At 42.4% G+C, this 22,548-nt stretch overlaps 1 protein-coding gene across 2 annotated transcripts in view; it reads right to left on the bottom strand.

Moving 5' to 3' along the window:
• The window catches only part of MAGI2 (membrane associated guanylate kinase, WW and PDZ domain containing 2), a gene marked incomplete at both ends in the record, with an annotated part of 1,165,889 nt that overhangs the window by 34,523 nt on the left and 1,108,818 nt on the right, over window positions 1-22,548 (bottom strand). Inside the window, 2 exons of one of the 2 annotated variants that reach the window (XM_079785523.1) lie at window positions 11,401-11,489; window positions 21,646-21,784. In XM_079785523.1, the coding sequence (XP_079641649.1) occupies window positions 11,401-11,489; window positions 21,646-21,784 (228 nt within the window). The remainder of the gene's footprint in view (window positions 1-11,400; window positions 11,490-21,645; window positions 21,785-22,548) is intronic. The other variant, XM_079785522.1, reaches the window with a different exon arrangement.

Genomic DNA, 22,548 nt, shown 5'->3' with positions numbered 1-22,548 from the left:
AGCTACCGCTGTTCAGCTGGGAATATTACTGAATGTGTGGAAAGAAGTTCAGGAAATGGGAATGCTTGCTTCGACACCAGGTTTGTAGGTTAATGGGGTCAGACATTCCTTTTGTGTCTTAGATTTCGGAGCTACAATGTGGAGATGGGCCTCCCGTGGGTCTGATCTACCTTTATCTACTTTAAGGGATTCTTAGAGGCTTGCCTGCAGACAACATCATCTCATAAGCACTTCATAAAATAGCACACATTTACTAGTACAGGTTAAGGCCTTGTTTCCAGGGAGAGTTATAACTAGTTAACATGGTCTCCACTAGTTACTACAACCATTACCAACTCAGGAGGTTTCCCCAAATTGAAGCTTTTTCATATTCAAAGTCAACAGGAATGGGCCTCAAAATCCTGCTTTGGCAGGTGGTACCTCTGAAGTGAGAAGCCGGTCACCACCTTGAACATCAGCCTGCTTTGGTTCTGTGGGTAAGTCACTATTTGGAGTGTTCTAGGTCAGTTCTGCCCTTGGCAACATTCATCCTCAGTGCCTGAAAAGCTTTTATTGCCCAGAACACTTCGGAAGAAGGCGTAGTAATGCCAGTGGTGTCATGGGCTTGGGCCTCCTCTAGACTGATGGGTCTCCCCCAAAGAAATACAGTGCACAGATGCAGACAACTTCTGAGTTATCTGAACAGGCCTACAATTGTCCAAGCTATCAAGGAAGTGTGTTTAAGCTACCCAAGAGATGGCACACAGCCCTCTGCTTCTTTGAGAAATACTGTTAGTGCTGTTTAAAAACAAACTAAATAAAATGGGACAAGCAATAAAAGTAAAACAAACTGCATACACACATAAATAGGATGCAACTGTTAGTCTCTACTCTCTTTTCCAATTTTGAAGGGAGTAGTTTCGTGCTTGTGCCCGAGGGGTGGTCAAAGAACCTGTAGTCCAACCATTTCACTAATGAGGCGAGGGGACCCCAGAGAGGAGAGCCCAGAGCCTCAGGTGTCTTGCTGGGTATGTGGGCAGCCTGGCCTTCCAGCTCAGCGTTTACTCTCAGCTCCAGGCACTTTTTATTAGATCACCAGCCTCCGCCAGAGCTCGTAAGTGCTTAGCTATTGGAAAAGATACTTTAATAAAGATTTTATTTTATCACCCCGGGTAGCTCTGAAAACTGGGCACATAAGACTCCCCTGGTTTCACCCATCCTCCCGTGAGAATGCAAATAACCTGACCCAGTGGTTTTACTTTCCAAAGTTATCCTAAGGAAATAATCAAAGATACATGGGAAGAGATAGCTATAAGAATATTTTTGGAATATTTTTCATAATAGTGGAAAAATTAGAAAAACAAGAGAAGTACCAAAAGGAGATTGGTTAAGTGATAAATCTATACAACAAAGGGCCAAGCAGTCATAAAAATAATGTACAGAAAGATATTGAAGGAGGATGCTAGAGTAAACATATTGTTAAATGAAAAAAGCAGGTTTCAAAATAAAATGGCTACATTTTCAAGAGTGGATGAGTTCTTTTCTCTTTTAGTTCAGTTTTGAGATATTCTATAACTGGTATGTCTGTTGAAATCAGTAAGAGTTATCCAACTGAAGAGCACCCATCAGGGCATCATGAGAACTAATGCAGCCACAGAATGACAGCAGGAACATTTTCAAAGTTGAGATTCAGACACTTCCTTTCTTAACTTCTGTTTTAGGAGTTCCTCTCAGAATCTTAGCCTTTTTCTTTTTTTTTATAATATATTTTTATTGATTTCAGAGAAGAAGGGAGCGGGGGGAGAGATAGAAACATCTATGATGAGAATCACTGATTGGCTGCCTCCTGCATGTCCCATACTGGGAATCGAGCACACAACCCAGGCATGTGACCTCCTGGTTCAAAGGTCGATGCTCAACCACTGAGCCACCCGGCCGGGCAACCTTAGCCTTTTAAATAACTCCCTTGGAGCAGTTGGTGAAGAGAGCCTCAAATAGGAGGTATCCAGGATTGTGGCATCTTCTGACTGAGCAGGCTATTAGGTGAAGTACAGGATGTGGGGTCCCTTCTCTGTCCTTCATTTCCTTGTCAGATTGGCCCCTAAGGGGTGAGGAGCCGGGAGGACTGACAGGCCATGTCCCTGCCATAGGAATATGTATCTAATTAGAGAGGCTAACCAGTGAGGCTAAGGCCTCTAAGTGTTCCATCTCAGGAGGAATTTATTAACCAGGAATTCGGGGAAATATGTATAATCAACACTTCCCTGTATTTTCTCCTCTCAGGTCTCTGGCATGAGCAGAAGTTTGTGGCTGTCTTCCCCGACTCTCATGGACTTCCCCCGTCCCCCCACCCCCATTGTGTCCTTTTCCCTGTTTCAAAGCAGAAGCATCCATTTAATGGGGTGGGTGGATTGAGGAAGGACCAGATAGAGGAGAAGGATGATGAGAAGGCCAAGACAAAAATTTCAGCTGAAAATTGTTTACTTGTTGTGAGGAAATAGAAGTGAAAATAATTGACCGGATTTTGTTGTATTCTAGTCTGCAATCCAAACTGAACTTCCAGCTTGCTGTGAGGTATTAAAGTAAGTGCTAGCTTTCTGATTTTTCAAGTTCACTTCTACTCCCATGAGATCTACCTCAGACTCTGCTGGACCCAATACCACTTTCTTTTATGAAATGAGTTTATTTGGCATCTTCTCTTAAGTGGAGGAAGCCAGGTCTACCAGTTAACTATGGTGGTTCTTTCTTAGAATGCAGTCACTTCACACCATTAATAAATAAATATATGTGTATTTAAATGGAGCAGGTTAGCATAAATGTAGGTAAAAATGCTGCAGTTATTTGAAAGAACTTAATTTTCATACTGGAATGCTGGAGATTGGAAGGGTAGGAATTCTTTCTTTAAAAAGTCTCCCTCCCCAATGAACTTACTCTACTGGCATTCCTCTTCATGTACTATGTTCTTATGCCACAATTATTTTTAAGTTCCTTCAGTCATAGGAGTGCTTGTTTTCTTTTTCTTAATAGACAGAACATAACCTTCAGGAGGGCAGGGCCTAACTTTGATATTTCCTTTCTAGTCTCCCTCCCTCCCTCCCTCCCTCCTTCCCTCTCTCCATCCCTCCCTTCCTTCCTTCATTCCTTCCCAGTGCACGGCACCACTGGGTGCAAAGGATGGCATGGCTGAGCTAGTAGACATGGCTCTGTCCTCAAAGGGTGAGCAGACCTCTCGGGTGGCTAGCATGGGACTCTGGGCTTGTTAATTGATCCAGTAGCTAAAGAACTGTGAAACACATATCATAATAACCCAACATGATTTTTCATAAGAAACAAGATCACAGAAAGGCACAAAGAACACCAGATCTTTGTGTCATATTTTGCAATACTAGATAGCCTGGCGATGCGTTTTCTTTGCTAAGTAAACTGGCAATGCATTTCCTTCTACACTGCCTGTCACCATGGTGAGTGCTGCCACCCGCTCCCGGGGAAGATGAAGGGAACACTGTCCCCTTGTCAGTATGCTCCTTGGTGGGGCATCAGGATTGCATTCGATTAGCATTTATCTATTTTGCAAGCTCCCACTTAGCTCCACTGGCAGGACAATTGACATTTCTTCTCCCGTAGAACCTGAGCTGCTGCTTCAAAGAAGCCTTTTTGAAAAGATATGGGATACACATGAACATCAGCAAATAAATCAGTGAAACAACGCCAGACTCAGGAATTTCCTTTTCTACATAAGCCATCCTATTTCCCTGTTGCTCCTGGTGGAACTCAACTGCCAAGACCTCATTCCACAATCAACCAAACAAAAACAAGAATCTAAAGAGCAGCAACGAGAGAAGGAAACAGAACCCTGGCAACAAGAGAGAACTGATGCTAATGCCAGTCTAATGATGAGTGCTTTTCTCCTACCCAATGGTCCTCGGAGAAACGCCTCACCTCTTGTCTATTGGCCTTGAGGGCAGCTAAACTTCAGAGCAACTTGCAAAAAAAAGCTCAGGTGGAGAAGTCCTCTTTGCTTTTAATTCTGAAGCTTTAGAGCTACTGGTTGTCAAAGAGCACCGGTGTGACATTGTCTTTTTTTTTTTTTTTTTTTGGGGGGTGTAAAACATAAAATTTACTGTCTTAACTATTTAAAGTATACAGTACAGTATTAGAATTATAGTTGTGCAACAGATCTCTGGAACTTTTTCATCTTGCAAAACCAAAACCCTAGGCCTATGGAACAACTCTTCTTGGCCCATTGTTCCCAACCCCTGGCAACCAGCATTCTACTTTCTCTTTCCAAGATTGATTACTTTAGATAATCATGTAGGTGGAATCATGCAGTATTTGTCTTTTTCTTTCTGGCTTATTTAATTTAGCATAGTGTCTCCAAGGTTCATTTATATTATAGCATGTGACAGGAGTTCTTTCTTAGTTTGAGTAATACTCCATTGTATGTATATACCATATTTTCTTTATCCATTTATCCTGCAATGGACATTTAGTTTGCTTTCACCTCTTGGCTACGTATAAATGCTGCAATAGACAAGGGTGTGCAAATATCTCTTCGAAATTGTGTTTTCAATTCTTTTTTTGATGTATACCCAGAAGTGAGATTGCTGAATCATATAGTAGTTCCATTTTTAATTTTTTTTGAGTTATCTCTATACTGCGTTCGACATTGACTATACCATTCACATTCCTACCAACAGTGCATGAGGGTTCTAATTTCACCACCATCCTTGCCAACACTTGTTATCTTCTGTTTTGTTTTGTTTGTTTGTTTTTAACAGTGGCCATCTAACAGGTGTGAAGTGATATCTCATTATGGTTTTGATTTGCATTTGCCTCATAATTAGTGATGCTGAGCACCTTACCATGTGCTTTTTGGCCATTTGTCTATCTTTGTGGCCCAGCAATATATCATCAGGGGTTTCTAGAGAGCATTTAGGTGCCCCAGGGCTTTCGGTGTAGGAAGATGGGGACACAGTCACACTGTATTGGACAACCAAAAGTCAACCAACATTTCACTTACATGCTGAGTAAGCAGCCTGGGCATGGCCTGATACCTCACTTTGAAAACAAGCCATTGATGGCTGTATGCCCCTGGGTAATACACTGTTGATGGATATAATGGAAAAAGGCTAACAATGAATTGATGCATTTCACTTGAAAAAGATAATTTCTCTCCCTCTGGCATTTTATGTGGGAAAAAAGAGAGATATTTTGAATTTAAAAAGAGACACTGAGAATTTCTGCTATTTTCTCTGTTAGTGAGTTTTCATAATGAATTATAAAATGACCCAGTTCATTTTTCGAAGGCACTATGTTAACCACAATCTTTTTCCAGAAAATCCCAGTGTATGAGAGCAACTCCAAGCAGTGATGGGAGGAAGGACTGTCCATACATTAAAGTTGGTATAATGAAGGGCAGCGGCCATTGTGTCACCGCTCACAGGGCAAAAAGGAGGTGATGTGGAGCCTGGAGCAGGCAATGAGTGACATTCTGTATTCTTACTCTCCTGTTCTGGTCTTCTCACCCCCAATTTTTTGTACTCTTTTGGTTTTACCTGCTGAAGACGCATGACTCTGATGCAGTTGCTTGTTGTGAATCACTATTTGAAAGTTCACACACATCTTGAAATTCCTAAGGGCTTTTTACCACCCACATTAGTTCACTCACATCACTTTCAATGCTAGTACTTGAAAGGAATTAAGACATTATATAACCAAATGCTATCATTTTACAGATGAGAAAACCAAGACCCTGAGAGATTCAGTAATTCTTGAAAGGCCACCTGAATCGTTAACAGCCTCATTTCTGAGTTTTCCTATTTCTTTTTCCTGACAATGGCTCTGCCATCTCCCAAATACTCAGGATCTTACCTGGGGATAATTTCCGAGTCCTCCCTACTTCTTATTCCTTTTACAACACCAGTCACCAAGTCTTATTGATTCTTTCTTTCAAGACTCTGGTATTGTCAACTCTCCAGTATTTCACTTTTATTGCTTCAACACCTCATTACCCCATCCCTGAATATCCCAAGTGATTATCGTAGCCTCTTTATCTAATATGCCTACCACCTTATCTGATCTACCAGGTATTCTCAACTCTGGCTGCTCATTACATTGATCTGGGGCACATCCCTCCCCCCCACCCCCACCCCACCATTCTGATTACATTTAATTGATCTGGAGAGGCACCTCTATGGGTATTTTTTAAACACAAGTTCCCCAGGTGATTTTAAAGGGTAGTCAGGATTGAATACCCTTTCCAGAGATGTTTTCTACCACCCCTAAAACACTTCGATCCTCAAGAATCTTCTATGCCTCCTCATTGCTGTTGGTTTTCAGATATCTGTCTCTTGCAAGCATTCAAAATTCTTACACTTCTCCTCCCTCTGCTTCTCGGTAGGAACGCTATGCTCTAGTCATATCATTCAATTCTTAGCATCAGACTTATTTCCCACAATATCCTATTTCCATTTTTTAAAGAATATATTTTTATTGATTTCAGAGAGGAAGGGAGAAGAAGAGAGAGAGCTAGAAACATCAATGATGAGAGAGAATCACTGATTGGCTGCCTCCTGCACACCCCACACTGGGGACCAAGCCTGCAACCTAGGCATGTGCCCTTGACTGGAATGGAACCTGGGACCCTTCAGTCCGTAGGCTAACACTCTTTCCACTTAGCCAAACTGGCCAGGGCTCCTATTTCCATTTTGAATTGTAGTGCCCTTTGCCCTCCTCTCTGCTTATACCAAATCTACTGGTTTCTCAAGGGGTTATCTCAAGACAGCTTCCTCCAAGGAACCCTGTTGGACTCTTTGGGTTGTTAATCCTCTCTTGTCTCAAACTCCCTCATTTTCAGGTTTGTACTGTCTTGTATTTGTTCCAAGTGAGTATTTTCATCTATTTAGTGAGATTGAGAGCTCCTTGAGAGGAGGGACAATGACACTTTTTTTTTTCTTCTTTTTCTGTAGTCCCCAAAGCATCGAACAATGGCTGACCTATAATCATATAATATGTAAATTTGGTAGAACTTGGTATAGACAGGAGGCTAGAAGGCAGCTTGGAGAGTTTCTCATGGTGTGATGGCCCTTTCCACACAGCAAGGCAGGCACACAATACCACTCAGACAGTCCTAATGTCAGCTCATTTCACAGTTCTTGGTAGGCTGAAGTCTCCAGGACACTTATATATGGCATTTCTGTGGCAAAGATGCAACACTAGCATGTTAAACTACAATTTGTGCTGGCAACATAGGTCATATGACAATTTGAGTGAAAACACTTTATAGAAACAATAAAAGTTTGATTAACCAGACACAATTACTTGGAACATTTTGGAACATAGCCAGTTTCTTCCACTTAACTCTTGACAGAAAGAGATATATGATGAGAAAAAAGCAGACAGGGAGAAATTTATTTAAAACAACAACCAGAAAGCTTAATTCTGGGTTAGGTTGAGAGAGTCAGTGGAAATTTGCTGTCAGAATGATGACCTTGAGATACTGCAAGACTTCATTCATTCATCGATTCACTTATTCACTCTCTCTGCAAAGCATTATATTAGAACCCAGGGTAATAACCAGTATTTAAACTCCTAAAAGGGAGGAAGTATGTGGACGTTGATAACTAGGTTGCAAAATAGAGAGTGAGAAGGCACAGGAGAGAGGTATAAAGGCCAGTGACTTCAGAGAACTGAGAGGTTACTTCGGATTGGTGGACTTGGAGGAGGCAGCCTTTGATCTGGTTCTTGTAGGTGGACATGATTTGGGAAAAGGGTTTTCCAAGCCAAGGGATCAGCATGTGTCCAAGGTGAAGTTGAGAATATAGGGCAATGGCAAGTGTTCCAACTGGCTGGAGCATTGATAGGTAATAGGATATTGTGGGAGATAAGAGATAAGATTGATTTGTATGGGGCCCAATCAGAGATAGATTTGGGTGCTCATTTAAGCTTCATCGTTTTTATTTATGTGTGTAAAAGGCAGTCCTTTAGGACAATCAATTGCTCTGGCATCAGCGAGCAGGGAAGATTGGCCAGGGAGCAGGGAAGAGTATTTTTTTTTTTTTGTAAACAATGAGCATACTGTTTTTCTTCAACATTTCCTACATACAGGATTCCTTTAGGGTGGAAATATTGTCATTCTTCTTTGCACCCTGTCTTCTGAAAAAGCAATAGGAAAGCCAGGCCTTACCACATGACTGTATTTAAGTGGGAGTTCTAGGTACTGGAGGTGTCACTGGGTGGATTCTCAGTGTGGCCCACAATGGGGGGCGGCATGTGGGGACGGCTTATGGGGAGATCTGTGGAGAGTAGCAGGCGAAGGCCACTTCCCACCAATAATCTTCACAATAGTACCATTATTGAGTGCTATGCTCTAGGCATTGTGCAACACCAGGCCCATGTGGCCCTGTCCCTTCCCCTCCACTCTCAGCTTTCCTAATCCCTCCCCAGCTCATTTCAGTGCAGAGCAACCACTTTTTCTCCAGAAAATGGGTCATTCTCCTTGTAGCCTCTCTGAAGCCTACTCTCTGACTTCCATATCAGTCTTCTCTTCCATTTCTCTTTTGCCTCTAGGATTGCCCTCCCCTGATCTTCCCCAATTTCTCTCTCTTTTTTTTAAAAAAATATTTTTATTGATTTCAGAGAGGAAGGTAGAGGGAGAGAGAGATAGAAATGTCAATGGTGAGAGAGAATCATTGATCGGCTGCTCCTGCACCCCCCCCCCCCCCCACTGGGGATAGAGCCCACATCCCGGGCATATGCCCTTGCCTGGAATCGAACCTGGGACCCTTCAGTCTGCAAGCCAACACTCTATCCACTGAGCCAAACTGGTTAGGGCTCCAATTTCTCTTACTTGTTACTCATGTGTCAGCATGTCCCATGGACTTGCCTCTCTCTGTACATAATGGGTCTCTCTAGGAGACCTCGTCCCACTCATGGCTCTAGCTGTTCTTTCCAGAACCCCCTGGCTCCAGCCCTTGAGCACCTTATCCAAGTGCCCTGTGTGTGGCTGCTTCACTTAAGGGTTCTCAAGTCCCAAAATGATCCCATTTTTCTCTCCTAAACTTGCTCCTTCACCTGTATGGTATCATCTTCCACCTGGTCCTGGGTCACAGGTCTCCTCTGATTCTTTTCTGCATATTCATTATTCATCAAGTTTTGTCACTTCCATCAGTGAAATGTCTGAAACATCTCCAAAACCATTTCCACATGCTATTTCCACCACCACTTCTCTAATTTTGTTCCTCACATCAGTTTCCTCAACTTTTACAATAACATAACTGCCTCCAGTTTCTAATAAAATCCATCTTAAATACTATCGATATGTATTTCCAAATATTTTTATCCTCCCACTTAAACTATTTTTGCTGGCGTCTGATTATGTAAAATTCGAATTCCTTGGCTTGGCATAGAAGGCCCTTTTTCATAGAGCCCCACTTCAATGTTCTCTCATTTCGTCCCTCCCCCTCTCCCATTTAGCCTGTGCGACAGCTGCCTTACCTCCTGCCCGCACTGGTTACATTCTACTTGTCATGAAAGGTCCAGCTACCATGTCACCTCTTGGGTGGGGTAGAATCTTCTACAACTCCGCTAAGTAGATTTAGTGTCCTGGGTCCTTTGGCCTCTTATCACTCCTTTGCCAATACTATTCACACTTGTTTCATTGCCTGATTTTCTCTGTAACCCCTACTTGTTTGTGACTACCTATCGGCAGAGACTCTCTTATGCGTCTTTATACTCCTAGAACCCAGCAAGGTGCCTGATAGATGTTTATGGAACTGAACCAAGACCACAAAGAACCCTTCCCTTCTTCTTCTTTTTTGTTTAAGCTAGTGACTCTAATGAATTGGTTGATTCAGGTCCCCTCACCTCCATGAATTACAGACCAGTTAAGGTAAATTATAGGGCAAGCATATGCCGGAACCATGATCACTGGACTAGATTTCCCAATGATCACACCATGGCTTTATTCCTTCTCTAGTACTTGGCAGCTTTCTCCTTTATTTCCTAATTTAGGTTTCCTCTTATTAATAACTTATCCTTGAGAGACAGACACTTTAGAGAAATGACACATTTAAAGTTCCTATTTTTTTGTAGGCATCTTTGAACAATGGTTGCAATGGTACATGTGTGTATGTATAGATATTTATATCAACATAAAACTATTTGATGAGGAAGTGTTTAGCAGTTAGACCACTTAAATCACTTAGTGAATAATATTGCCTCTTATATTAATTTTAAACCAGACCTGGATGGCAATACGCAGGGTCATTAACAATTGGAAAATATACTTCAGAAACATTCAGAGCCATCTGAAAGCCTTTGGTGGAGAGGTGCTCAACCTCGGCCGTGCCCGTGTGAATGGGGTAGAATTAAACTAGAACTGAAGAATGTGTCAGTCTGATTCAAGCTTCTATGGCAAACCATGGGGATTGAGCATGAGTATCAGTTTCTGTTAAAAAGTCAGGCTGACATTTAAAAATCCCAGTCCTATTAGATGGTGCCAGAATCACATGCCCACTTGCAGGATCTGACAGTGGAAACATGGTCTGCTCTAAGGATGTATTTGAGGGATGAAAAGTTGCTTAGACCATATTTGCAAGGCTATCTATTATATTCTGCTTTATGTACATATAGGATACATTTCTTTTTTCCTTGAGAATTTTTAATAAATTTTAGGCTAAAATATAGCCAACACTTGAGAATGTTCATTTTGAAATAGTGATGAATACTGTTCAGGCACAAAATTATGACTACTTTCAAAGAAGTTACACTGTTTCTTCCCCCCCCCCCCCCCCCCCCCCCCCCGCAACACTCCTTGCCTTAAATTTGGTGTAGCACTGAGTATGGAGGAGGGACAGTGTGAGATGCAGTCCTGTGTGGATAATTGCCACAAAGCAGACTGGGAATACCGGGATACCCAGTGGAGTTCAGAGTTCTGGGGCAGGAATGTCTGGCGACTGTGGCTCTCTTTCTGTCTGGTGCAAAAAGGGTGGCCTGAGTTATTGCTGTCTAAACTAGGGCTGAGAGGAAATGTTTATTAACTTGCACTGGAGCTCATGGAGGATTTTTCACTCCAGGCCCAGCTACCATGTCACGTCTTGGGTGGGGTAGAATCTTCTACAACTGTGCTAAGTAGATTTAGTGTCCTGGGTCCTTTGGCCTCTTATCACTCCTTTGCCAAAGTGTGTGGGGCAGAACTCGGCTAGCGCTGCTTCTGCTCTACTCTCCCGGCCCTTCCCTCCTGCTGGGCCATTCATGAACCCACCAACCCTATCACTCATATGGTCTTAGCTATAAATATTTTCAGAGCACTAGCAGTAATTAGACAAGCTACTATGAAAGAGAGCATTATACATCCGTTAAAAACATATACAAAACCAAAGCTCATTAGAGAAAGATAATATTCATGCAGATTTTACAAACCGTGTCTTTAGGGTGGCCCAATAAGTAGAAATATGGGGACCCATGCTTGTCACTTTTCATGCACATGGAGAGACTGGAAGGTACCATTCCTAAAGGAAGGGGAGGAACAGCCTAGGACCAATCATTAGAATTAACAGAACCAGTGACAAAGATATATTATTACTGTTAGAATCAAGATTGCTTAGTATGTTTAGAGCAGCTGAATAAAAATTATCTAGGCAGTAAGAATAAAGACTTTAAGTAAAGCTAATCGTATCAAGCATGCAGCAAGTGAAATTAGTGAAAGACTGAGCTACATGTGTATTCCAAAAGTAGATTTTTCTCAAAATATTGAGGGCATCCTGAGGTGCTTTTAAGGAGGCATAAATGGTTTAATTTTTTTCAAATGCAGATTTTTTTTTCATAATGAAGAGGTGTTTCAGTGATATCAGCTGTCATTTGAGAATCAGTCACAGTAATCATTTCCAAATTTTGAAAAATTCTCAAATTAAAGATAGGGCGTGCTACCATTTACACTTAGGTTTTCTCTAATAATCTCATAAATTCCTATAGTTCCCCTCACCTCTGACAATTTGCTTATTTATAGTCAAAGTTCACAGTTAATTTGCTGGCTGTAATTGTCTTCTGGAAAAAATAAAGCTGAAAAAAATGCAGTAATGTCTTGCCTGCTGTACTCTGCTGTACACCCCTGTCCAAGCATGTGCTTGAAACCAGCTTCTTGGCCGTTGTTTGGTGTGTGTCTATCTCAGCGCATGGGCTATAGTTTCTTTTTTAAATCCTCACTGGAGGATATGTTTTTATTGACTTTTTTTTAGAGAGAAAGGAAGGGGGTGGAGAAGAGAGAGAGAGAGAGAGGAGAGATTGATCGGATGCCCCCCCCCCCCCCCCCCGCCCCCGTAGGCACCCTGACTGGGATCTAACTGGCAACCTTTAGATGTACAGGCGACGCTCCAATCAGCTGAGCCACCAGGCCAGGGTTCGGCTGTAGTTCTTGATGTACATAACAATAGTACTAGAAATTCAAGAACGTCTAAATCAATAATCTCCAAGAGTAAGGCCCCTGGGAGATGCAACTACTGTCTTTAGGAGAGGAACACCTACTCCCGTGTTCTCTCAGCTCCATGCGGTGTGAGGGGAAGGGATGCGAGGTTAATGTGATCAGAAGTACTTAACCCATGCAGCTCAGACATTTGGAGGCCTGATCCCCTTTTTGACAGTCTATACTGATGACAGTCCCTTCTAAATGCCTAACGTGCTGCACGTTACCTGGTGCTGTGTAGACCTGGCTTGCTTGTGCAGAATGGAATGCACTCACGCAGATTTCCGATTATGCCGCCTGGGGTGTTTTCCAGAGCACGGTGTGTGTCTGAGGGCAGGGAGCCTCAGGGTGGGAACTAATACCCCGAGCTTAAATGGAAAGTGGAACCTCTCTGTGGTAAGGAAATGAATACTTAACAATGAATGTCAGAAGTAGAAATTAAATTTCAGGATTTATTAATTGAATTTACCATTTAGCCCTGCCAAGATGCAAGTAATTTTGTACAGAAATGATCAAGCTGTTTTAATGTCGCACAGGGAAGGCTCTCATTTGATTTTAAGTGTGGCCTTTAGTGGGCTTGAAAGATACATGTGCTAAGAAACTTCAAGGCCAGAAGGTCAAATAAAAGGGCCCAGAACTCAGTGGAGATAAATTGCTGTGAAGGCTGGGGTCAAAACTGCCATGAAATGTGAAGAATGGAGAGTTGCGTACTGTGCTAGACACATGCCATGCACTTTATGAGTGTGTATGTTCCGCCCTGAAGCCAGGTCCTGGTGAGGCCAGGTCACTGTCTGTTGGAGAGTGCGGCTGAAAGACCAGACACCTTTCTATAGAAGTGTAAAAGGTTACTTTGTAAGCAAATGTCTGAGCCACTTTATAGTCAACAGCTTTCCGATCCAGGCTATGTGTGTATGTCTTGCTCTATTAAAAAAAAAAAATTTGAACCCAAACAACACACTGAAGAATGTAGGATTCTCAAAGTTTGGAGATTTTGCTAAAATTAGAGCATATAATTCAAGCCGGGAGTAAGGCATTATATGATTTTATCTTCGGTCCTGACTGAGGGAGTTCAGTTAAGAAGAAGTATTGGGAGGTCTTTATCAGAACAGGGTAATCTTATCTTTGAGCAAGACTGCAGGCAGTGCCTGGCTTGTGTGGCTCAGTGTCAACCCATGAACCAGGAGGTCATGGTTCAATTCCCGATCAAGGCACATGCCCTGGTTTCGAGCTGGATCTCCAGTAGGGGGCGTGCAGGAGGCAGCCAATCCATGATTCTCTCTCAGCATTGATGCTTCTATCCCTCTCCCTCTCCCTTGCTCTCTCTGAAATCAATAAAAAGACTGCAGGCAGAGTTGTAGAATAACATAAAGGTGGCCTTATCGATTCACTATTTCTTCCACCAGAAATGAGTGGTGTAGGGCATTTTAGTTTAAAAATTGAAGCTGGTGGGTTGTTTGGCTAAGGAACACAAGGATAGGACAGTAGGCACAGGCATCTGAAGGGAGGCTTGGAGACTTGATGTTTGCTGGTGATGGCAGTTGGCTGGACCTACCCAAGAATCTGTCTTAAGGACTTCACTTTGAGCACCTGGATAACAGGGTTTTGTTGGCAAACCTCTTCACAGGGATCAAACCCTTTTCTGCATCATCGCTACTTTGAGACGAGAGAAAATCAGACAGTGGGAAATAGTTCGGGCATTCAGCACAGCTTCTTACGGGTCTCGTTGAGGGGTTAGAAGCTCATCTTGAAAAGATATTCTCATGCTATGAACCACAAGGTCAGACTCTCCTTAGTGGGGAGGGTGGGATCTGAGCTCAGATGGTCAAAATGCCCGAGATGGAAAATGGGAGGAAGACCTGGTCTGCTTTAAAAAACGCTGAAATGGTTGCATGTCTGGAGGGCTATTCAGACTGAATGGGCAAAAGAGGAGCAGGGTTGAGGGGTGAGGTGCTCTCAGATGGCGGGAGGCCGACAAGACATAAAGGGGGCAGCGAGCGGTAAAAGCTCCTGTGGGCCCAGCCTTTACAACAGAACCAGAAGAGATAAATAATGCAATCTCCAGGGCATCATTTCCCTGGAATGGCACTTAAAAAATATAGAGTCTGGGCCAAATCGGCTCAACTGTGTGTGTGTGTGTGTGTGTGTGTGTGTGTGTGTGTGTGTGTGTGTGTGTGTGTCTGTCTTTAAAACCACAGTTCATGCTTTCTTTTCTCTTAACCTCCATTCTTGATCTCCACTTCCCACTCCTGGTACCATGTAAAAATATTCTCTTAATTCGTGACTTCTTTGTTCCAACGCTGTTACAGTATTCCACAGCGTTTCCTCGGAGAAATCTGCCTCCTCCCTGGACTTTCATGGCAGCAGCCCTCTCTCGGGAGAGCTCATTGGCTTCACGTTGGGGAAGAAAGGGAATGTTCTTATCAGAGCCTAAAACCTGGTTCTCAGGAGGTTACCAGAGGAACTGGAATATTTAGGTTTCCAAGATGCATGTGGGAGTGCTTCTCAGTGGGGTTTGTGAAAGGTTTCGCTTCACTCACGCATCTCCTGCAACAGCTTAAGTGCTTGGGAATGGAAGGAGGTTGGAACTCGAGAACCAAACGAGTTCTTGGTAGATTTCTTCGTTACTGTATGGTCTAATATAGTTTACCAGAGTCTAAATACCTCACAAGTGAGGACTTGGGGAAGGGGGTTACTTAATATATGCTTAAAGAGAAAAATGCATGTTGTATATCATGTAAGAATATCCCACAAGATGGAATATGTTTATAGCCCACAATTTCCAAATAAATCATGTGAAGAGATGGGATTTTGTCCTCATCCTAGAAACACTGAAAAGGATAATCGAGGCTTTGGCTGAGCATGGGGAGAGCAATTTCCGAGTTTTGTGTTCTTTAAGGAAGCCCCTGCCTGACTCCATGAAACAGAAACCTGCCGATGTTTCCCGGCTGGAGAATCTCCGGGGGTTGCCCAGTGCCGCAGAGCAGGCTGAGCCCTTCAGCCAGGACGAACCCGACTTCTGCCCGGCAGCCTGTGTCTTCCCGGCTCTGACTCAGGAGAGGGTACCGGAGTGATTTGTGGAGCCTCTCATGGAGAAGGAAGATACACTCAACCATGAATGTCAGAAGCTGAAATTAAATTTCAGAATTTATTCTTGAAGCAAGCTGCCTTTTGCTCTATTAAAATGCAGGTGAATTAGTGCAGAGGCTATGGAACCACTTAAAGCGCCCATAAACTTGGTCTCTGAGGAAGAGGCGAAGGCAGGGAGACCCCTCGCCTTTTATTGTGGGGCACAGGAGCCCCCACGAAAGCCTTGGGATGTGAGGTTCCAGTGCTCCAGGCTCCCCGAGGCTGGAGGGGAAGAGTCACGATGAGCAAATTTACTAGGTAAAGTGTTGGCTCACTAACCTGGAATTTAGAATAATTCAGGTAAGGTCTAAGCCAACATTTACCTGTACTCAGCAAGTTCTTTCTTCAGAAAAAGTAGAAAGTATTAGTATAAATATTACAAAAGAAAATGCTTAACGAACCAAAGAAGCCAAGTACTTTTCAAGGATCCTTAATGCTCTAGAAGTACTTACTACATTCTGTAATTAATCAAACTCATTTAAATATATTTCATTGGAGCAGATCCTTTGGGACTTTTAACCAGTCACCAATCTGTTAGAACCAGTTGTTACACTACTTCATTCTTAGATTGTCAGCTCACTGAGGGCCAGAATTATCTTACCTGTGGTGTCTCCAAAGAGCTTTGCACACAGTAGGTGCTCAGAAAATCCTGGTTTAGTCGAGGAAATAGTAATGATATCAATGCATGATATTAATTACAGGCTTTGTCTCACATGGTCTATTTGGTAGGGGTATACTGTCTGAGGTTTATCTTTGTATGATCAGAGGGAAGAAAGAACTCAAACTAATAATTGTAAACGATGATAATGCTTACAATTTTACTTGTCAATGTATATTCTTAAGGAATAAATAAATAAACATTGCCTATTGCCAGATAAGTAGAGACCAGTACTGCTTAATCTAGTGCTCTCAAAGACCATTGTAAAACACTTTTTATTTGTTGATTAAAGGAAGACCTTTAACTAAACTATTTGGCCCATCTATTTCTTCAGCTGTAGTCATTGGCTCAGTCAGATCTTTACTTACTTAATGCAGTTTTATTATACTTATAAAAAGGAAATAATTTCATTTACCAAAGGCCTGTAATCAAGTCAAAGCCCATTACAGACACAATTAACTTGGAAAATGGAAGTGTAGGCAGAAGCCTGATTCATGGATTGGTTATTTCTTTCCTTTTGCGTGGGCCTTGGGTGTTAGCTGTCGCTGGGCCATTGATTTTGTGAGAATTCTGCTTGTCCTTATAACCCTGGCTGGCCTCCTAAGGGCACTAGAGACTCCCTTTTACTCACAGACTCCCTTCAGCGTTGTAGTCATAAAGACCTGCCCCCTTGCTTTTCAAGAGAATAAACAGGCCGGACCACCCATTGAGTCTGGGAAACAGATTTCTGTTTTGCTTCATTTTGATCAGATTTGAACAGCAAGTACTATGAGGGAAGGTGTGCGTGGGTCTGAACAGCTTGTGTAAAGAATTTTTTCCATCCAACGGCTGCTCTTTTCCCCCCCGACCCTGGCTCTGCGGCTCGGTGTATAAATCAAGTGAATGCTCCTGTTGTCATCCCCAGATGCTGAGGAAGGACACCTCTCTGTCAAGGCAGGGAGCTAATCTGTACAACTTACTCCTTTGCAGCTTTAGGACCAGGATGCATACATTCTTTTCTCTTCACCATTTTAGATGTAATTCAAATAGCAACACCCAGTGTGAAGGAGGGCACTCCTTTTGGTGTAGCATCTTCTGAGTTCTTTTCTCAGTATGGTGGAGTGAAGGTTCCTTATTCCTGCCAGTTGTTGAGATGTGTGTCAGGGGAGGGGGAACTTACACTCTCTGTTGAGTTTATAATCAACAAATTCTTATCCTGAGGACTAGAGTAGAGTTGAAGTGTCTATCTCCTGAGCTTCTCTTTCAAGGACTTAACTATAAAAGCAACTTCTCCTTCAAAGCCCTTATCATTTCCCGACGCCCCTCGCAGCTGCTCGCAGCCTCCGTGTGCAGCCACTACTCTCGCGGCTGCGTTTGCTGATTTATGCCTCTGAACTGGCGGAGGTGTCACCTGGCTATTAGTCTTACGGTAATTATGGATGGCTTATTTGCAGCAGACTTATTCCTCTCCTCAGCTCACCTGGATTCATGCTGGTTTTGTTTAGTCAACAATCTGACAGGTTACCCACGCTATTTTTTTCTTTCAATTGTCCCTGCACTGATCTCTCTGTCACAGATCACCTTAAGGATGCGGAGTGGGAGTTTTGTATTTCTCTTGACCGAGATCAGCCTTTCCTTGGCATGGGCCGAAGTCCAGATAAGGGTCCTGCCTCAAAGCCGTTCTGAGCTCAGTAGGTGTCGAAAGGAGGGCTGGTGATATCACCTAACGCCCTTCCGCAGGCTTGTTCTCCAGCCCCTCATCTTCAAAGTTCGCTCTCCCAGGCTGGGTTATGTCTGAACAGCTTGCTAATAGGTTATGTCTCCTATGGATTCTGATAACCTCCTTTAACAATCCTTTAAGGATGGATTTTATGCCAACCTTAGGATCTTAACAAGGCAAACGAAAGAAACAAACGTAGGACCAAACTCATAGTTGACAGAAAAACCAGTTTTCCTGTGATTAGGGTGCATCTAGACAAAGTGGATTACATTCTTGGTTATATTTACTGGTACACCCGAGCACTTCTTGTTGTTCTTGTTGCTATTATTTTATTTTGTCCCCCCTTCCCCTTGCCAATTTAATTAAAATACACTCTAGTTTATCTTGGACAGAAACTTCTGTTTCATGGTAGAGTCTGTTTAACTGATGCTGGAGGGATTATGATGTCCTTTGGCTGTGGGCACTACTCTTATATTGGGGTCATTTGTACAGCCATGGATGTGGCCCCTGCTTTGGTTTGCTCCTGGTGCAGGAAAGAATGTAAATAGCAGGCTTGTGACTGCTGTCCTCACAAATGTCTGCTTGCAAAGCTGGTCCTTGCTGGCATCCGGGACTGGGACTGGTCAATTGTCCTCTGATAGAAACCTTTCCCTAAAGGTAAGGGTGTGTCACTGTACCCCAACTATTTGCACAAACAGTGTGGTTTATGCTGAACACCTGCTTTCATTAGGGGAGACTGGAATTATTTTATTATTATTGATTTTTAGAGAGAGAGAGAGAGGGAGAGGAAGGGGGGGGAGAGAGAGAGAGAGAGAGAGAGAGAGAGAGAGAGAGAGAGAGAGAGAGATTTGTTGTTCCACTTATTTATGCATTTATTGGTTGATTCTTGTATGTGCCATGAACAGGGATTGAACCCACACGCTAACCAACTGAGCTACCTGGGCAGGGCCGACCCTGGAATTTTGGTATGTGATAGGCAGAGTGTCTGCATGATCAGCCCCCAGTATAAACCTTGGGTGCCAAGTCTCAAATGAGCTTCCCTAGGTAGCAACATCACACATCTGTTGCTGCTTTTTGTGACTGGGAGAATAGTGCTCTCTGGTGACCCCTCCGGGGTGGAGGGAGGGGAGGAGGAGGAGATAGACAGATAGAGAATAAGGAACCTGCACGTGGATTCTCCCAGTGTCTGCCTGTATTCCACCCCCCCCCCCCCCCTTATGATCCTACTGTGTATCCTTACTAAAGCACTGTAATAAATCTTGTTATTACAAGGACAAGTATATTCTGGGCCCCAGGAGCCCAGTAATCCTTTTAGCACATCTCTGAATGTGGAGTGGTCTTGGGGACCTCTGAAACACGCCCCTCACTGTCACTGTGACCTTCCAGAGATACCATGTGATGGCATTATCCTCAAAGATGCTCATCTGATCCTTAACCCTCTTGGTTTCTCATACATAACCATGCATCTTTTAGCTTAGAGTTTCCTGAAGAACTAATGTTTACTTGGTTTATGATTATTCTTTTACTTCCCTAAAGGAAATTGCTCTACTCTATTAAATTTTGTCTTTTGTGGCATAATTGCTAAGTTATTTTTCAGTCAAAATCCATGTCAATCTACCATCAAAAGTAGCTGATGAGCTCTTATTACCAGCAAGTACGATTTAATGTTACATTTTCAAATATATTCAGACGAAATTCTGCAATATCGCAAGAGTTTTCATCCTTTGAAAGTGTGCTCAGATATTTAACAAACTCTTTGTGTTGGTTAATTTTAGATTTTAGCCTTAATTAGATATTTTTGGGTAATATTTAAGAATTAATGGGATAATGTTGACATGATCTTAAATTTTTATCTTGTTCAAAAACGTGTTTTTATTTTTTCTTAAAGATGCGTTGAGGCAGCTTCATGCTTATGCATTACAGGTTATGCCACAGGCGGCTCGGTAGTACTGTCCTCACTGACCACTACAGACAAGCAGCTGGCGTGGCGGACGTGCAAGTGTGGACCAAACAGTGATTGTACAAGAGCCATGTTGTTCAGATTAACATTTTAAAGACTAACCTGTTAGAACAACAGGAACAATATTAACTCTATGAAAATTCCTTGGTATAGGTAATAGTCAGGTCTTGCCATGGAGTGAAACATACCTTTAAAATGAGGTATTTTTAGAAGTGATAGAATCTCGCAGGCCAGTTTGATATTACTGAATCACGTAATGCTCCAGGGTGCCAAAAGCTATTGTATTCCCAGGGTTCAGATTCTTTCTATGAAGGGATTAGTGCCAGGTTCGTTTAATAGGATCAGGCCTGTGCTTATTGCTAATATTAATATTTGAAAGTATTTTATTACATCCAAACATTAAGAGTTGCAACTTGGGATGAAATATATCCTTGGGCACAGAGCCAGCCCTCCAGAAAGTTCTGAATCCTTTCCCACTCTTGATGTGAGGGCTTGCTGCCCCTCTTTGTAGGCGTTGTAGGAGTATCAAGAACCTGGAAACAGAGTATTTAAGGGCTTCTGAATTCAGATATTTCAACTGAACTCAGGACCATACTGACCTGCTAAATAATAAATAAGGTAACTTAGGCAAAAAATAAAAAATAAAAAATTGAGAGGGAAAAGTACTATTTAGAATTTTTGGAGTGGAGGAAGGTAGGGGATGGAGGAGTGAAAATGAGAGTCAATTTACCTAGATCACAGTTTGAACTACTTGTACAGGTCAGCTCGTTATTAGTAGATCCTTTTTCCATAACCTGGAAGGGTATTGTCTCCACTGCTCTTTACTGATACCTGTCTATCTCTCTGTCTGTCTGTTATTCTTTTTAAAAAATATATATATTTTATTGATTTTTTACAGAGAGGAAGGGAGAGGGATAGAGAGTCAGAAACATCGATCAGCTGCCTCCTGCACACCTCCCACTGGGGATGTGCCCACAACCAAGGTACATGCCCTTGACCGGAATCGAACCTGGGACCCTTCAGTCCGCAGGCCGATGCTCTATCCACTGAGCCAAACCGGTCAGGGCTGAATGTTTTCTTGACATTAATTAAAGAACAGCTCAGGTTATGTAATGACCCCCAGCCGTTCCTTAGTAATGTTGTCAGTGGTGCTTTAAGTGGGCTCCTTGGAAATAACACCATTAAAGACTTTGGAAGAAAATCTATGCATTAACATGCACTTTAAAGCCTTCCTCAAAAACACGTAGATACACAACATGAGTGTGAATTTTCTGAATATCCCTAAATGCCAAGGAAATGTAATCACTGCATGAACTGAAGTTTACATTTTCATTTTCACACCCTGAGGATTTGTTCTTGCTTTCCCCCTGGCCCCAGTTACATATCCTATGGGACAGTGTGATGCACAAGCAATTTTAGGAAATAATTGATACATTACTGTGGACTCAAATGAACAGAAGACTATCAGTCAAATTATGAAAGTTCTAGTATCATAGTGATGGCTGGATCTCCCAGCACACTCAGAGATGCCCTGAAAGGTTCCATATTTGCTATTTTAAACATTACTTAACTATGGGAGCAACAGAAAGAACACACACATATATATCTTGTGCTTTAAATGTATACATGTGTATAGATATCTATTGATAGCTAAATATATATTTAGGTAGAATTAAATAACTGACATTGTCTTATAAACAAGCACAGGGGTTTACAGTACATGAAAGAAACAGAGAAAAGGTGAATCAAAACGTGAAACGCACCATACTCTGGGACCTGCCCCGTCCCACGCTTCAGCAGCAGCCTCACTCTTCTTCCTCCGGATTTGATGAGTTCTATTGCTCTGGCGTGTGTCATGTCCCTTGTGCTCTCCCCATTGATTTCAATGATTTGATCTCCTACCTGGTAATTAAAGAAACATTAAGTCACCCACAGACGGTTCTACTCAAGGTGCATTTCCAACAGATTAGATAAGCATCGTAGATTACCAGTTTCCGGGGAGCATCTAAACGATTTGGTTACAGCCTGCTGCCTCTTAGAAGAAGCTAGTCCCTGGCTGCATCCTGAATCTGACCACCAAACTTAATTTACTTTTATAGAAATTAAAATATAAGACCAGGGAGGTTGTGGTGATATGTCACTTATATTTAGCCAGTATGGTAGAGACTATAAACTATTTAGTGTGTGTGTGTGTGTGTGTGTGTGTGTGTGTGTGTGTGTGTGTGTTTTAATTAGGGAATAGATGTGATACTATTTTCCAAATAACGCTGTACCTATGCTTTAAAACAAGAAATAAATATTCTAAGGCCTTTTCATTGAACACAATGCCAGCTTTGGGTTTAGTACAGCATCTAATTCAGCATGTTGGATGGAATGAATGGTTTTTGGGCTTTTCTGCGAATTTTCATTATGCATCATTTAAATTTCCCTGGGTGCTATTGTGATATTGCCTTCTTTGTAAACACTGGTTGGTTGATATTCAAGTTCAGTGATGAGTTTCCTACACAGTCCTTTGAATTAGAAATGGGATCCTCCATTCTCTACACATGACTAGTGCCCTTGCTAAATCTTTGCTCTGTTCACACCTGGTTGCCAGAGCAGTTTGGTTAAATACCAATTCCTCCTGATTTGTCAGAAATGCCTGCGTTCCATAAGCAATTCCCATT

The sequence above is a fragment of the Cnephaeus nilssonii genome (genome assembly GCF_951640355.1).
Source record: "Cnephaeus nilssonii genome assembly, chromosome: 12".
Classification (NCBI taxonomy): Eukaryota; Metazoa; Chordata; class Mammalia; order Chiroptera; family Vespertilionidae; genus Cnephaeus; species Cnephaeus nilssonii.
This window is presented reverse-complemented; position numbering and strand designations above follow the sequence as displayed.